The sequence below is a fragment of the Dicentrarchus labrax genome, unplaced genomic scaffold, assembly GCF_905237075.1.
Source record: "Dicentrarchus labrax unplaced genomic scaffold, dlabrax2021, whole genome shotgun sequence".
Lineage (NCBI taxonomy): Eukaryota > Metazoa > Chordata > Actinopteri > Moronidae > Dicentrarchus > Dicentrarchus labrax.
This window is the reverse complement of record NW_026136712.1, coordinates 20804794-20822363: the sequence shown is the minus strand read 5'-3', so window position 1 is coordinate 20822363 and position 17570 is coordinate 20804794. Positions and strand designations below refer to the sequence as shown.

Below are 17570 nucleotides of genomic sequence, written 5' to 3'. Positions count from 1 at the left end.
CACATAACTGTACATCCACTACTGAAATGACCACTGCACAGGCTGCATGCTGTTATGCCACCAGCACACTGTGTCCACCATTACGGCTCATACAATGCACAGTCTCGGGCCTTACAGCAGCTCCCGGCCGCCTGTGTGTGGTGTAGCAGGGCTGGGTAGCTGTGAGGAGGAGGGGGGCGCGCTGGGGCCTGCGCAGCCCCGCATCCGACGCTCGCAGGCGGCCACGTCAGTCTCCTCCCACCGAGAGCGGGCGGACGCTGGAGCTTCGAGCAGAACCAGCAGCTGCTCGCTCCCGGCAGTGATCGAGGAGCCGCGCCTGTGTGTGGTGGCACTGACCGGGGCTGCAGGACCACGAGCAGGAAATAAAGGTGGGTGATTCGTTTTTATTTTAATTTACAGATTCACGGAAGAAATTGTGGTTAAGTCACTTCCTCTTTGTGCCGAAAGTGCTGCGCCAGTGATGTCCAGGATATTAATCTCTCAGGGTAAAATAACACTGATGGGAACAGAAGATTTATGTGGTGTTTTGTGCTTTTTAGAGGCGATACTTTCAGTGGAGCGAGTTAGTAGTAAAGCTGATTTGATTTTAGGGGCGTTGTGATGAGATCTGGAGCGAAAACCCGTTTATCTTGGTGGGTTTTCAGCCGTAAATAAGCCGAAAATAACTACCAGTTGCCACGTGGGTGAAGCTGACCGAAAGACAGTGTGTTAATACAGCTGAAAACACCAACAGAGCAACTGATTAAGGCTGATAAAGCTCAGTTTGTGCGGCTTGATGCCAGTGTACAGATCCCCACTATCTGATGTAAAACGGGCCACTATTACGCAGCGCTCTCATCCCTCCACGGGCTGTCCCACAGGAGAGATCAGCTGCTCAGCATCACTTTTATTCATCAAGGTGGAGAAACACGGAATACTTGTCCAAACACTCTCCTTCCTCCCCCCCTCCTGACATCTCTAATAACATTTAAGAGATTTATGAGAGAGAGTTGCAGGAGGTGAAAGAGAAAAACAGGATGTTCATGGTTTGGTGGCTCAGATTGCTGAGACAGGAGAGCCTCCCCCTCCCTTACAGAACCATTACACAGTCAGAATAAGAAGAGGAATATGAAGGGAAGAAATGACAGAGTGAACAGGCAGCCACACACACTATATGGAAAAGTGTGTGTTACCATTACCTCTGAGTCCCAGAGCAAAGCATCTTCCACTTTGTTCTGAATGTATTTCCAGTCTTTAAACTTTCCTAAAGGTCCGGTGTGTAACATTCAAGGAGGATCTATTGGCACGCTTGGAAGGCTGAGCTGTATTCAGTTGGTTGCAGTCTGCAACTTCACCACTCGATGGCACTGTATCCCGCACACTGGTCCTTTATTAAAGAAAAGTTTACACTTATTTTTTTAGTTTTAACATTTTGGAAAGGTGCATGTTTGTTTTCTTACTAAGAGTTGGGTCCGCACGGTAAATATGAAATATGAATATGAATTAGGAATATAGGAAAGACGCTGGAGAAACAGCAAGCTTAGCATAGGGATGGTAATCGGGAACCGGCTCCAGTTGAGATAATAAAACTTTTAGGTTTACTTTTTTTTCCCACACAGAAAATTGCTCAGAAATTGGAGCGCTAAGCAGAGTCGATGGCATTGGTATCAGTACTATCTTATCAGTTCCCTTCCCTAGCTTAGCATCTGTCCAGCAGCACCAATAAAGTTCAATTCAGGTTTATTTGTACAGCACCAAATCATAACAGAAGTTATCTCAGGACATCAAATAGAGCAGGTTCTGAAATATAAAGCTCACTGATTGACATGTTGTATCTTGTTTGTTTGATAAGTAAACAAAACAAACTGTTTTATGGCGGCATTATTTGGATTCAAAGATAAAAATCTGCAAGTCAGTTTGGCTGTTTGCGTAACGAGTTTTGCTGCTGGGGAAAAAGGAGTTTGTAAAACCACTGCAATGCCCCACGATCAGGTGAGTGCAGAGACATTAAAGTTGCATGATCAGGAACATAATGTCAGAAGATGCTGCACTGCTCGGTAGTTGGTAAATGTCTTTGGGGGGAAATTCTACTGGAACATTTGCACAGAGGGCTTTTTCATTCAAAGGTTTTCACAACTGTATGTTAGTCTCATGCCGAGCCAGATTCCTTAGATCCAGTCAGACCTCTTCTTTGTTAATTCACTCAGAGTTCTGACCCGCAGACATAAAGTCCTGCGTGTCTTTTTATGATTTGAAATTGTGATTTTAAACAAAAACTGAAGTGATGGTGTTTCAGCCCCGAAGCACCGACAGGAAATGAGTCGCTGCACATGAGACAAGAAGTCTGAAGCTTCTCTGAACAGCAATATCACAAAGTCCTCCATCTGCCAGCTCAGGAGCATTGCCAGGACTAGGTAATTTCTTTCAGGTACAGACCCCGATTCATGCCTTTGTTGACATTACTGTAACTTGGGCTGCCTTTACTGATCGCCTTCAGCTTGGTACAAAAGATTTGAGCACTTTTCCAGTTGGTTTCCCTGCACCAGTTACTGTTTTATTGCTTGGTGTTAAAAGAGCAGGCAGTTATTGTCCCATTCTCTGTTGTTTACCTCTGTCCATACACTCATAGCCTGAAGCCTGTTGACCAGCTGTCGACTGTCTCCTGGTCAAGCTGGAGCAAGAGGCCGTAGCGTTTGTCATCAGGCTCCGTTAAAACTGCTCTAATCAATGTTTTAATATTAATAACAGAGCAAATGACTATGTGCAATGTGTAGTAAAGGATTCGAGGAAGTTTGTTTATCATTATACAACACAAGGTTGCACAACGATGAAAGATAATAAATAACACAAAACAATAGATTTACAACCAGGAAACAACTCTACAGCTCATCCCCTGAATCTTAATCTTATCTTATCTTATGTTATGTTATGTTATGTTATCCTATGTCTGGTAGCTCCTTTGGATCCCTGTATGAAGCGGTTTCTTGCTAATTGCGTAGTGGGAAAGCAACGTATCCAGTTTCTATAGCAAGTTGAATCCCATGTGAGTTCAGGTGTGACTCCTCACAGAACAGACCGTTTATACTGTCCTCACATGTTCATGAATGAGAAATAGATTAGAATGGTTTGTCTCCAACTAAAGTTAGTCAGGAGACAGAAAATACAATATTGGGGAAATATAAAACTATTAAGTGATCCAGTTTCTTCTATAATTGTTTGCTATTTTGTTTTTAGGTGTCCGTGAAGGTCGCAGCAGTTACAGTGACATGGGCCTCAAAAGTAATTACACACCCTGCAGAGCTAACACAGGAGCGCTGCCTGAGCTGCCGAGCAGAAAATGACTCAGAGAAATGGAATCAGAGGGACGAGCGATCGCTGCCTCCACTCGGAGGCCGCCGTGGTTGGCGATCGGGCCAAAGGCGTGGAGCGGGAGAAGGTTCCAGAGGACTGTGAATCCGAGGAGGGAGGACGGGGAAGCTCGGTGGCTGTAACGGGAGTAGTCGAAGCTCCAGATGGCGGTTGGGGCTGGATGGTGCTGGTTGCCACCATCTTGGTCCTGGCTTTGACCCTGGCGTTCCCCTCCTGCGTGGGAATCTTCTACACCGACCTGCAGAATGAGTTCCACGCCACCAACAGCGAAACCTCCTGGGTGCCCTCCATCATGACGTCGGTGCTTCACGCGGGAGGTAAAGTAGACAAACTGGTCTGGTTTCCACTTAATGTGTACATTAACTTAATTACTGTGACTATGTCTTGGTATATTATATATTTGAGTTGGAATAATTCCTCTGTCATCGTATTATTTGCCCCCTTTGCTTCGGGGTAATTGAAGTTCCTACCTGCTGCTGTTGTACGGGGGACGTCTGAAACCTGAGAGAGGATTTGTGTGTGTTTTAAACTGTCTTGCTGTGTTGGTGTTGACTTAAAGAAGATCATTCCATGAGAAAGAGCAGCCAGTTTATTACCCACAACCCAGAGGGACCTGAGTACACGACACATGACACGACAAGAATTCAGGATAACAAAGAAATAATAATCCTCACTTTAAAGGGACATTGTGTAACTTGAACTCATAAGCAATAAAACACACCTTTGTTTAAAATCAATACATCAGTACACTCACTCACTACTGCCTCTGACCTGTAGCTTAGTTTTCTGACCTCTGACCTTCTGACTTTCTGACCTGTGTTATTGTTATGTTTTAGTGTTTGCCATTATACTGTACCTACCACTTGTGGCCACAGTGGCCACTGTTCAGCAGAATACAAAAATATTGATCATTCTTCTTTCGGTGGTCATATTTTGTTCATTAGAAATCAAAATGAGATTGTGGTTTTATGTAGAAACATAACATACCTAGACAGGATTTCTAGATATTTCAAGATATTTAAAACTCCTCCAACAGATATATTGTGTTTCCTTCCTGTGACTTCTTCACAATAAAGGCCGACCCACGTTTCTTCAGCTGAACACTTTTAATGAAGCAGCTGAAGTAGAATTTTTTTTTGTTTTAAAGCTGTGATGTAGCTGTGGCAGACTCCACCACACGTACACACACTGAATGGCTTTTACCAAACAAATGTTGACCATAACTAGTATCCAAAACTGGGTGTAAATTAAATGAAATCTTAAGGATTAAATAGGTTTTCATCCTTTGTGTGTTAGAGGATACTTTTATCTTCTCATGGAGCTTTAACAGAGCTCTCTCTCCAGTCAATAATGTCAACTTCCTTTCTCAATGACTCATTATGTAAGCTGAATGAAACAGGGAAGTAGTGTTAACTGTGCAACGGCATGCAAAGTCAGTATAGAGGATAAAGGTGAATGTGGCAACGTGTATGCTGTGCTTGTAGGAGTGTTTGTTAGTGTCCTCTTACGGTGAAACGAGTCAAACATAGAGAGGAGTTTGGAGTAGGGAGGGTAAATTCACATGGATATCCAACTATTGGACACAATAACTGGAAGGAATGTGGTAATCTGGCCCTTCTGACTCAATCAGAGAGACTTTGTATGTTAGAAGAATAAGAAGCAGGTTTTTGAAAATGTTAACCAACATCAGTGGAAAATTGCAGATGAACTTTTAATACCAATGTAAGAATATGGCCATAGTTTAGCACCATACGCGTTCAGCCATGTATTAGCTTTTGGCCTAGTCTTGTTATCAGAGGAAGGTTGTGGTTACACAAACAATTAGTACATGTCCAAGCTATCATAATGGTATCGAGCTTCACCTCCTACTACATTCTTCCCTCCCTTTCTGAAAACACACCTCGAAGCTTGTAAGCTTTGAATTGAATTTAGTTTTTTTGGCTCTCATGTGGCACAGATTAGTTACTTATTATTAACATTTACACAGATTTGGACCTCCTCTCTCTGTGCCACACCCAGTTTCTGTTTAATTTACGACGAAATGACTCTGACTTTTCTCGAGCATTAAACATGACACGTAAAAACATAAAATGTATGCTTATATATGAGAATAAATCAGAAAAAAGGTTAATACATGAAATTAAAATGACGATTTCAAATATTATGTTCACTAGAAGGCACAACAAATGATGAGTGGTTGTTCGTCCGTCCGTCCCATTCTCGAGAACGCGATATCTCAGGAACGCCTTGAGGGAAGTTGGTCAAATTTGGCACAAACGTCCAGTTGGACTCGAGGATGAACTGATAGGAATCTGGTGATCATAGGTCAAAGGTCAAGGCCACTTTGACCTCACAAATGTTGTCCATAACTCAAGAATCCATGCACTGTTTATGACAAAATTCACACAAATATTTGATAGGATAAAATGATGATTACATTGTATAACCACAGTGACATTATTCAACACCATAGTCCAGGAACAGAGGAGATTGTGTCAGAAACCGAACGGGGGACACATCTTGGGTGGCCCCCTTGCTAAAAATGTGTGTGAATAGCTTCTTCACAGTGAAAGCCACATTTTGAAGCTTTGTCTAATGTCAAGGCTCCAACTCTGTGTTCTGTCAGAATCAGCTTTATTTGCCGAACATGTGAACACATACTTGGAGTTTGACTTGTTTCTCTCATTGAACTTCAAACAGCTGCAACAGCAAAGCTTATCAAAGTTGAGTCAAATCAATTTCATATCCTGAGCTACCTCAGGAAGAACAGTTTGTCCCTTCCTGAAGAGGACTTAACGGTTCTGAATCAAGTCCAGTTTTTTTAAAATTGATTTTGGACCCCAAGGGTCTTATATGAGTCCACCCTCTTCACTTTCTGTCCTTGGACGACAGCCAGCACCGGGGGCCTTCTGGTAGTCCACCACAAATTATACTTATATTGAGCTTCAGGCGATTGTCGTTGCACCATGTGATGAAGCTCTTTATCAGTCCTCTGTACTCGTCTGTAAAAATAACTTCAAAGTAAAGACAGCATGTTTCTTCTGCAATTATACACGTCAATATAGTGATAACTTTGCCCAAAAATATGTTTAATACCATTTATTAAAGTCTTAACTACATATATTATGTAAATGAGACTGGACGGACATGGATGTAAATTGCAACTTCAGTAGTTGGTGGTATTAATCCACTGCTTAAAATAGTCCCAAACAATGCACTGTTTCCTCCAGTTCGAGTAACGTTTGCTAAAAACTAGATTGACCAGTTGTTTTAGGAAATAACTGGGCCTTATTTAACATGAAATCATATATTTGTGAGCTGTTTTTGGTCAATAGAGGCTGAGACAATATGAAAAACAATTCTCCTTTAAGCTGCTGCATTCTGAGCTATTCTCTTACTAGTTTAGGAGTACAGAGAGCTACAAGGGGCGTGATAACTGCACAGTTCTCAAGGTTTTTGGAGTCAGGAATGCTTTGATCTCGTAGATTTTGCTGAGCTGACAGAAATGTGACAAGAATCTCAGGTTTATCTTCATTAAGCTTCACAAAGTTTGAGTCGGTCGGTGTCCAGAGGGCAGTGACGGACGCAGCCAAGTACAAATCCAACTTCACACAGGATGGTTTTGTGTGACTTTGAGGCTACTTCTGGTAAAACTTTAAGGGAAACTTTTTCAACCTGGACTTTATTTTCCTGTGTTGAATTGAATTTCCATTATCGTGATATTGGTAGATATCCTCACATGGCTTTATGTGACTAGCACACAGTCCTATATTGAGTTACTGATTTATTTTGAACAAGAGGACAAGAGGGAACCTGCATCATTCCAGTCATTCCAAGATCCTAAGCCTGTCACCATGACCGAAGGCTCGGCTTTCCCATTGTATCCCAGACAAAACAGAGTTAAACCAGATGTGTGGAAATGGTATAGATTTCAAAATACAGAACAGGTGTTTTCTTAGCAGTAATGATGTGATAATATCGTGCAGCGCAATTATGTTGAACAAGATAATCGTGACATGAAGTTTTCCCATGCCTAGTCTCAGACTTTTCTCGGACTTGGTCATTGGTGTCACCAAATATTCTAGTTGGTCTCGGCCAAGTTCAGCAGTATATGTTTTTTTTTTTTAGGTAACTTTGTCCTTGAAAACAAAACAATTGCTGAAGCATGTTCAGAAAACCAGTATTGGTTTAATTCAAAATCCATCTAGAACCTGGTTATCAGGCAGCCGATCACTTGCAGGCGTATGTTTGGATGCCAAAATCATCTCATCTAATTGGCAAAAGTATTCTCCTTTTCTGTCTCTGTCTGTCTCATTTGGACTCGGTCCGGACCAGTGGCTCCCAAACTGGGGTTCAGGACCCCCACCAGGGCTCGTCAAAGCTTCATAAGGGAGTTGCGAGGCCTTCTTGATTTTAAGGGGTGCTAGAAAACTTAAAAAATATACAGAGTAGGCCTGTATCTCAACATTTCCTTCATTTCTGTGAAGTAAACTAGATGGAAGTTTAGATTTAGTTAATGTAACTCCAAACATTTTAGCAAAGTTAGAAATACTTAATCAAGAATGTTTTTAACTTTTCTTAATTAAAATAACTTATCGCATTACAGTGTATTATTTAATATCTAAACTTTGACGACCTGAACACAAGCTAGGTCTAAAACAAGCCTATTAAGTCTGTACCATAGTTAAAAATAAAAAACAAAACAAAATACAGACAGATTGTAGAAAAGGTTCCAGAAAATATCTTAAAGTGAAATATTCGAAGGCAATGATCTTTAAAAAATGCTCAAAATTGATCCAAATCTCTCGTTTTACACAAACTTCCTTCTGTTATTGTGTTCACTGTTATCAGTTGTTCTGTATATGTTGAATGTAGTCAGGGGGTCCCTTAAGGAGAAAGGTTGGGAACCACTGGTCTAGAGTTGGACTTTGGATTTGACAGTTTCAACTAGACCTGGTCTTGGACTCGACAAAGGTGGTTTTGACTGTAGCACTAATGAAAAATACCTAAGTTAGACATTAGACTTTAAACACTTGAAGCAGTGTGTGTGTTTTTAGGCTCAGTTAGGTCCCAGGTATTATCCCCATCAGTACCTTACAGCCCTGTTGCCTAACAACACAGGCACCTCCAGTGTGTGTCGAATTTACCACCCCAGTCGGTGACCTTTATCCAATATACCCCACCGGTTTTAGTACTGAGGCTTCAGGTGAAGATATTTGTTTATGAGCTGCAATTGAGGTAAAATGACGTAGTAGAGATGGGTAATTCTAATATATTTCGATGCTGACGCAACAAAATCTCATTGCACTGACAGTTATATGGGTCAACTGCAGTTAAACACACCGTATGCACACATGCATCCGTCATACACTCAAACATATTTTCAGTCACACTTTCAGCACTTTCATTCAGCTGGTACAGATTATAGCTAAACACAAGTTATGTGAAACTGGCTGTAGGATTAAGCGAATGACCTCGCCTCTAGCCCACGTCTCCTCTGGTATGCTTTAAACTAAGAGCATTACATTTGATCCACAGGTCCCTTTTGTAGCGTGTTGGTGGAGAAACTCGGTTGCCGAGCGACGGTCATGTTGGGCGGAGTCCTGAGTGGGCTTGGGATGGCTGCCAGTTCGTTTACCCAGTCCATCGGCGAGCTCTACATCACAGCTGGGGTTATTACAGGTCAGCAAGCATTCAGCTAAGTTATCATGCCCAGCTGACACCTGATGACCGTGGTTACACACAACCTGGCCGGAAAACAGCCGACGAGGCGTGGAGCAATTTAGCAGCTGAAGTGCCAGATAGTTTTCTCAAGAGATGTCGGACGCCAAACCTAGAAATTACAGATAAATACAGAAAAGTTAAGTTAGAGTTGGTGTTTTTTGCCCTCAAGTGGCCCAAAAAATCAAGCAACGCTGCTTTAAACAAAAAAAAAAAACATTTTAAACTGAAGAGAATTCCAGTTTATTATTATGACAAATTTTCATAGTTTTGGCTGTAACTAAATTTTATTTGCTAAAGTAATTGTTGAGATTTGGGAATAGGAACTACAACCAAATCCAACAGGGCAGGAAACAAAGTCAGACAATCACACACAAACAGTTTAACCAGATTGTCAAAACAACTTTGTTTGGAGGTAAAACTGAACATGAGTGCACATGAAATAAAAGTAATAATGCTTCAATATGACACATTTTATGTTCATTCACCTACGGTAAATACAGTAGGTCAAAACTGAAGTAGGAAGTCTTTTGGCAAATTGATAAAGATAAAGTAATATGTTCCTTTATTGATCTCAGAGTTAAGAAAACAGAATAAAATACAACAAAATAGATGTTTACAACAATACAACAGTTTTATAATTCTAGCATTCACCTTAGTTTTCTCTTTCAAATAAGTTTAGTGAACTGATTGTTGGAGTTTGTTTCCAGATCTCAGCAAATAACTTTTTTAATAACACAATTTTATAATTTTAGATAGAAATCATAGACTGCAAAAATAAGACCCAAGTTATGATAAACTAGACCTTTAAAGTAGATTGTTGTTGTTCAGAATATGTTTAGTCCTGATATAACACATCCATACACGCTGCACATTCTCTGCATACGTTTTTAAATCAATAAACACACTGTTGTCCCTGATCTTCTTTCATCGTTCCAGGTCTTGGTTTCTGCTTCAGCTTCCAACCCGCTGTTACGATCCTCGGGCACTACTTTGTGCGCCGCCGTGCGTTTGCCAACGCCATGTCCTCCACAGGCACAGCGCTGGGACTGTGCACTCTGCCCGTCCTGGGCAACTACCTCCACACAGAGCTGGGCTGGAGGGGCAGTTTCCTCGTTTTGGGGGCTGTCCTGCTTAACTGCTGCGTATGTGGCGCAGTGATGAGGCCCCTCCAGCCCCCAAAGCATCGAGGCCAGCCCCTGATGAACCACGGACCCCCTCCGCCAGAGGAGGAAGGCGTTAAGAAGAAAAAAAGCTGGCCAAGAACGATATGGAGCTTCCTGGTGGCGTCCATGAGGAAACACATGGCCTTCGATCAGTTTCTCAACAACTCACGTTACTGTGTGTACTCTATAGGCATCACCTGGATGATGCTTGGGTTTGTGGTTCCCTTGGTGTATCTGGTTCCCTACGCCACAGCAAACAACATGGAGCAGGGCCGCGCCGCGCTGCTGCTCTCCATCCTGGGCATCGTCAACATCGTGGTGCGGCCACCGTTTGGCATCATCTTCAACATGCCCTGGTTCAAAGGGCGACACATCTATGTATTCTCCTCAGCTCTGCTGGTCAACGGGCTCAGTAACAGTATCTGCTGCATCGGGCCCAGCTTTAACGTACTCATCAGTTACGTGGTCGTCTACGGGCTGTCCATGAGCGTGGTGGGCTCGCTGATGTTCACCGTCCTCATGGATATAGTGGAGATGAGCCGCTTTCCCTCAGCTCTGGGCCTGCTCGCTATCATGGAGAGCATCACGCTGCTCATTGGGCCTCCACTGGCAGGTAACATGAGAGAGAGAGTGGCGAGATGGAGAGGACAGATATGGTGGGAATGTAGGAACCACTCGCATTATTATCCACAAAATCTAGTTTCACAGGGTTCAGGCAGGTTGACAGTTTATTCAGGTGCTCCGGGGGAAGAACTGGTTCTTTGGTTGAGTGAAAAAACATAAAGTTCTTATTTTCAGGTGATTATATGCTAATAAAATAACTGCTAATAGATCCTCCTAAATGTTTCACACTGGACCTTTAAAACTTTATTTTTATTGTGTTCTTTTGTGTTTATTTGAGTGTTTTTCAGCTCTGAGCCGCTTTGTAGGTTTAATATCTAGATTAATGTTTTATGAGTGGATTTAATTAGCCACTTTTCCAGTGTGCATAATCAAAACTGGCTTTGGATTCGTATGTTGTATGGAACTGGGACACAGCTGAAGAGCAGCTTGCTCTCCTGATTCACAACCCGAACCTTTCACCATCCATCGGGGGCAGAGGTAGACATGGCCTGATTTTAAAGGGCGTGTCCTCTAGATTTTGATCACCTCTTGCTGATAGCATCTGACTGGTATTTACTGTGTGCTCTGAAAAACAATTAAATTAAACGTCCAGAGCAGCTCTGCCTCTGATAAATATTAACACTTTGTATCAGACCGTTAGGAGTGACCTTGGAGCTCAGTCCACTTTCTTGCTGCGATCTTTTCTGCTTTAAATCAGAAAAAAGTATTTTGAAATAGATTCAAAAACACTAGAAAAGTTATATTGTGCACTCTGTGGTTTGCTTCGGTGCACACGTTTCTGCTCGTGTGTTAATGTGAATGGCAGAAATACAGGAATAGAAGGGGCGGCCCCTCCTGCCGCAGGCTGTTGCTGTAAATAACAAAATGTTCTCAGTCAATTTGGCTGCTACACATAGTACAAAAGACACGAGTCAGCAGTAGTGAGAGAAGTATTTAGGTCTTTTATTCAAGTAAAAGTACTAATACCACACAGAAAATACTCCAATACAAGTAAAAGTCCTGCATTCAGACTCTTTAAAGTAAAATTTAAAGTGCTCATGGTTCAGTAAAATGGTCCCTGTCAGTGTTTTACTGTTACTGTAATACTCAAGTAAATCAGAAGTACCTCAGACTCATAAGTGCAGCACTCGTAGTAAATGTACTTAGTTACATTGCACCACAGCAAGTGTGTGTTCATTGGCGGCCGAGCTGGGAAAGGGCAGAGGCTCTCCGCTGTCTCAGATGACAGTTATGCTTCCCCTGTTTATCTGCTGCTTATATAGCCGGGCAGACACAAGTCACAACAGAATCACTTTACACACGCACGGTCTGCTCTTCCATGTGGTTGCACTCATCTGAAACGAGTCAACAAAGAGCACACTCTTATACTTTATTTATCTTATTTTAAGGGTCTGTAAATTCCTTTTAATTCCCTTTGGTATTAATTATAATGTAAAACAAGGTTGGAAACAGTGGAACAGTGTGTTGTCGTTTAAAGCAGACACATTTTATGGAAAGCTCCATTTAAATTATATTTCTTATACGTGTATGTTGTTCAGTTGACCTAAAAAGACATTTAATGTCAGTGATATAATTTTTTTGGCATCTGATGCTTTGAATTGAAGGAATGTCTCTTTGCAACCCTTCATCATTGATTGCATGTCTCCACCGGCTGTGACAGGTTCAACCAAAGAGTTATTTTTTCCACCGCTTGCTTTCTTTGAATACGTTTAACGGCTGAAATTATCCAGTAATTTACAAAAACAGCAAAATTCAGAAGTTGAGAGTTTTAAGAAAGAAAAGTTTTTCTTCTGCTTTCCTATCCTGTTCTGACCATCTCTTTGTTTGGGAACCACTGCTCTGTGTGTCTGTGAAAGACAGTTTTATTACCAGTAATTATCACTGTCTCAGAAGGGTCTAAAAAATGCCTGGCCACCCCAGATTGCTGTCAAATTGTTGTGTTAATGATAAAAAACTGAATTAATTTAATGATCCACGTTTTGGACAGTCGCTCCAGGAGGTTGCGATAAAAAACAAATAACGCAAATTCAACCACAGGTTTTGACCAATCATTGCAGCTTCCAAAATGTTTTAATGAGTTATAAAACAAAAAAAAAACATGTCTATTTTTGCTATTTTCACTTTCTCCTGCAACTTTATTGCAAAAAAAAAAAAGCCTAAAACATCATCATCATTAGCGTGCATCACGATTTTTTGAAAATCTGCTGTGAAATCACAAATATTAGGCTGCAACAATCCTGTAAAACCCTGGAGGGACTGTTTAGACTCAGTGTCAGGCTTAAGTTCAGTGAAAAAGAATGCATTTGGAACAATATCTGAAGATGTGGAAATGTCTAACATTACCTTTAGATAATTCTGTTCTATGCTTTAGTAATGCGCCAGATTAACGTAATTATTTGAGTTAAAATGTCTTTATTTGGGGGGTTTTCAAACAAATATTGATATACAGACTGTTTGCAATTAAATCAGCATATATTTCTGTCTCCATGCCACCCTGTGAATATTCTTCTAGATCCACCCCTTTCTTATTAATTTACAGTTGTTGATTTCTAGGAAATAAGAATATAGTTCAAATAAAATGTTCAAAATACCGACATTGCTGATGTTTTCTCTTTTTGTTGTAGGAGTCCTGGTGGACAGGACAGGCCAGTACTATCACGTCTTCTTTGCCTGCAGTGCCGTCGTTGCCTCGTCCGCCGTGTTCCTCATTGTGTCTTTTTACTGGCTGGACAAAAGGGACAGGAAGTGGTCACAGCAGGGTCAACCATCCGCACTGCCTGAACCAGCGAGACCTGCTCTGGACATAGTTCCCGGCTGTCAGTACAGCAGCGTGCCCACAGAGGGAGACAGAGACAAGGCCTCGGCTAATGGGGCGGAGTATATCACCAGCGTCTGAACCCTGCGTACACTGTGTGTCGCCCTCAGCACGCTTCACACTCTGGGTCAGACTGTCCTGCAGATTAATTTGTAATGTTTGTGCCAGATGTTGCAAAGCTTGCTTTTCTGTGGTTGAACGTCATCTCGACCTGACCCGGTTTGAATCTGGTACGCCATAAAAGTCTAAACAAACACTATGAATGATTTGCACTGTTTGACCACGGTTGGACACTTAATCTTACGTACCAAAATTAACAGATGTGCACTTACAACTACAATGTGATTGTACTGTTTCTTGTAAAAATGCTGCTGATCTTATATATGTGATCACACAATCTATCATACAAGCCAAGAGACACACATGATTCTTTGTTTGTAGAAATCACTCAAGATGCTTTCAGGATGTTTGCTGGAGTTTATTGGTGAATTAGAATATGAGCTTACAGACACAAAGAGTGGCTCTGAGCAGGTATCCGAGAGTGATACAGTAGCCAGAGTGGTTGAAGTCAAAATAACAAGCAAATTTTGTGTTAATATGAATGGGTGAAATAAACGGGTGAGGAAATGGGTGAGAAAAAAGCAAGTAGAAGAGTTAAAGGACCAGTGTGTAGGATTTAGTGACATCTAGTGGTGAAGTTACAGATTGCAACCATTTGAGTACAGCTCAGCCTTACGAGCACGTAACGATTGTCTGTTCTGGGCTACTGTAGATAATGGTGATCATACACTAATAAAGACACATTATATTCCAGTTCTGCCAATAGATCCTCTTAAAAGTTGCACACTGGAACTTTAAACTAAGGATAATGTTCTTATTCTATTTTTTTTATTGCCAACAAATCTAAAAAAAAAAGACCAAAACCATCAATGAGTTTGCGTTTTAAGTTCCCATCATGCAAAGTGCAGACGGCAGACCACACATGGCAGCTTCCCTTCTGGTCTAAACTGATAATCAGACTGAATCTCTTTTTTGTTTCACTTCATTCTTCAGACGGATATTTACAGTCACTAATTTTCATGACTGTAGCTGTGAAGAAAGATGATCTTTAATCCCGCTCAAAGAAATAAAGAAATATCGGTCATTGGACACAACACCAGACCGATATGAAGTGATTCAGAGGTCTGGAACCAGGCTTAATAATCGCCGCCTGAAGGCACTCTTAATTCTTGTTTACACTGGCGCAGCTCCAAAACCAGGCCGGCACACAGCTCAGCAGCTCGTGCCGTTTGTACATAAACAAAATACCGACTAATAAACTAATGTTTCAGAAGGGTTTTTAGTGGCTGAATCCAAATGTTAAAGGTACCGTCTGTGCAAACACTTTACACATCCACACTATGTGCTGCTGTTTGATTGTCAGCAGATTGAGTTTCAGTTGCTGCCTGTGGTCTATTTAGGGGAGTTGTAACACGAAGTGACGCACTGGCAGCCGTTGAGTTACAACTTTTTTGAGACTAAATACAAGCACTTACATTTGGGTGCTTGCCAATATGAGTACTTAATAATTCCATTACAGTTCTAACAGTGACTTCCCCAGTGAATTTCAGACTGTAACAAATTAAACGTTGTGCTAATGTTGTTGTAAAGTTTAGTTAAAATATCAAACTGCTGACATTGCTTCTCCTCCGGCTACCTGCTCAACTAACGAGAGCTTACGTAACGTCTCGCTGCCGTAAAGGTGCAGCATTGGAGTAGCATCGGACACTGGTTTCAGTACCAGTGCATCCCTATTATGCTTTAGGGCTCCAGGGTGTCTTTCAATACTTTATGACTTCTCAAACCTGTCTGTGACACTCAGTCCCGAACCCAGTGGTTCCTACTGAAGACCTAAATCTTTAAAAACAGCTCATAAATATGTAATAATAGTGTATTATTTAGGGACTATTTTCAGCTGCGGATTAATCCACATTTGCTGCTCTAGTGAGTATTTACGGCCTGTTTCAGTACTTTCAAAATAAAGTGTGTTTGTAGTAAAGAAGAAAGTTTTTTTTTAGAGCTCTATGGCAGAGGAAGAACATATATTCGGCTTTATATACATTCATTGTTGGTTTTGGTCTTTTTATGGGATTTATTGAGAGTAAGAAAAATCACTGGAATTATTCTTTAAATAATCAATTTTACATCTTCCTCGTCTTTAACTGTCAATAACTTGTGAAGGCATTAAACACCAACACGCTGAGCATATTTCACCCACGTTATTGAGTGTGGGTCGCTTTAGATCATTGAAGGAATATATATTGTTCTTCACTCACTGTCACATGTGAGAAAACTTTCTGTAGCAGCAGTAATGAATCATGTTTTTGTGTTTTCGCCAGCTTTTCACTCCTTAATGGAACAGTGCCTTTTTATATATAGATATAGGATATATATAAATATATATATGTATATAAGTGGTGTGTTTCTACACACAACCACAGGATGAATATCACACGTTGAATGTCAGCTTAAAAACTAAAACAATCATTTCACGAGAGGAGCAGACTGGAGGAGTCTCACAGTTTTATGACACTGAGTTTACCTTCATGTGACAGACTTCAGATCAGTGAGACTATAATCGCACCACCTGCACAGGTTTGAACAAAGCTATTTTATGTCTGTCACATGTGACTGAAAGATTAAATACACGTTTCAGGTATGAGCTGTATTGCAGTAATTGAAAGTGTAACCAGCGATCAGAGGATTTATTAGTAATTTTTTTAAAGGCTTGTCTTGCTTTGGGCCAAATTATACCTTATTATAGATTCTTTATTTATACATGATGATCAGGAGGAAAAATAATAAAATGAGTTTTAAAGTTGTCTTTGTTGTGAATTTGTGTGAGTGTGAGTCCAAACATTTCTTTCATGCACTAACAAAGCATCAAACTGCAACCACAGTGGTATTTACCCTCTCATGCTAATTAAAAAACTACAATTATTGATGTAAAAGCAATATTACTAACTGTGGAAAGCTGGAAATTACTGTAGTTTATGGTCATTTAATAGCACATTTATATGAATATGTGAACAGAATGATAAAGGCCTTTTAGGGCACTGGTTCCCAACATTTCCCTTAAAGGATGCCCTTTTCCATCATTAAGTAAACTGACTTAATTACATATTTTATTTATATTTCATATTATATTCAATGTGTAACAATAACAGAACAGAACAACTAATAAATTGAACAATGAACCCAAATAATGAATGAAGTAACTGCAGGAAGTTTGTGTAAAACAAGAGATTTGGATGAATTTTGAGCAGATTATTTGCTGTGAATATTGATCAGAGATTAGTTTTCCTGATATTTTTAGCAACTTTTAACATCTTAAATGTATGGAAGCAGATTTATGTTCAACATTTTGACCTTTAAAATAAAAAATGTATTTTAACATTGTCCGGTGGCACACTAAAAATACAAAGGCTATAACATTACTCCAAAGTAAAAGTAAAAGCCAGATGAAAAAGATAATTTATTTTGGTCTTTTTATATGTATATATAAGCACAATATTATATTCGTGCTTTTATTTTTAAGTATCTGATTTTTCCTTTTTATATGAAAATTGTTGTTTTTTTCCTTGCAGAATTCCACATCCACAAATCTAAATTTAACAATTATAAACCATCTTTTTCGCTTTTTATTACTAACTAATTTAATTATAATTTTACTAAAAAAAATAGGAAAGCAAACTTTATTGACCTTCTGTGTTCATGTATTGTCTGTCTGATATAAACTGGCGCCATCCTGTGGCCGTGGAGAGAAACAACGGGCTGCAGTTTGAGTGTAAAAGGATCAAATGAGCCGTTTGTTTAATATCTATCATACTTACAACAGATTAAACGAGTAAACGACC

At 40.4% G+C, this 17570-nt stretch overlaps 1 protein-coding gene across 3 annotated transcripts; it reads left to right on the top strand.

Annotated features, from left to right (window-relative positions):
* The first annotated feature begins 223 nt into the window (after positions 1–223).
* slc16a5a (solute carrier family 16 member 5a) lies at positions 224–16535 on the top strand. Of its 3 annotated transcripts, none has more exons than XM_051417847.1 (6): positions 233–368; positions 2276–2393; positions 3214–3665; positions 8887–9030; positions 10009–10848; positions 13484–16535. In XM_051417847.1, exons 3-6 carry the CDS (start codon positions 3317–3319, stop codon positions 13753–13755), a joined length of 1605 nt encoding a protein of 534 aa, XP_051273807.1. In that variant the 5' UTR covers positions 233–368; positions 2276–2393; positions 3214–3316; the 3' UTR covers positions 13756–16535. The 3 variants fall into 3 exon arrangements, with proteins under 3 accessions (XP_051273806.1, XP_051273807.1, XP_051273808.1); XM_051417848.1 differs by having other exon boundaries at positions 2276–2407; XM_051417846.1 differs by lacking the exon at positions 2276–2393 and having other exon boundaries at positions 224–368.
* Positions 16536–17570: the final 1035 nt, after the last annotated feature.

Coding starts and splice junctions, on each gene's coding strand:
- slc16a5a (XM_051417846.1), top strand. CDS start 3,317: ATGACTCAGAGAAATGGAATCAGAGGGACGAGCGATCGCTGCCTCCAC. Junction 3,666..8,886: donor GTCGGTGCTTCACGCGGGAG/GTAAAGTAGACA, acceptor TTTGATCCACAG/GTCCCTTTTGTAGCGTGTTG. Junction 10,849..13,483: donor CATTGGGCCTCCACTGGCAG/GTAACATGAGAG, acceptor TTTTTGTTGTAG/GAGTCCTGGTGGACAGGACA.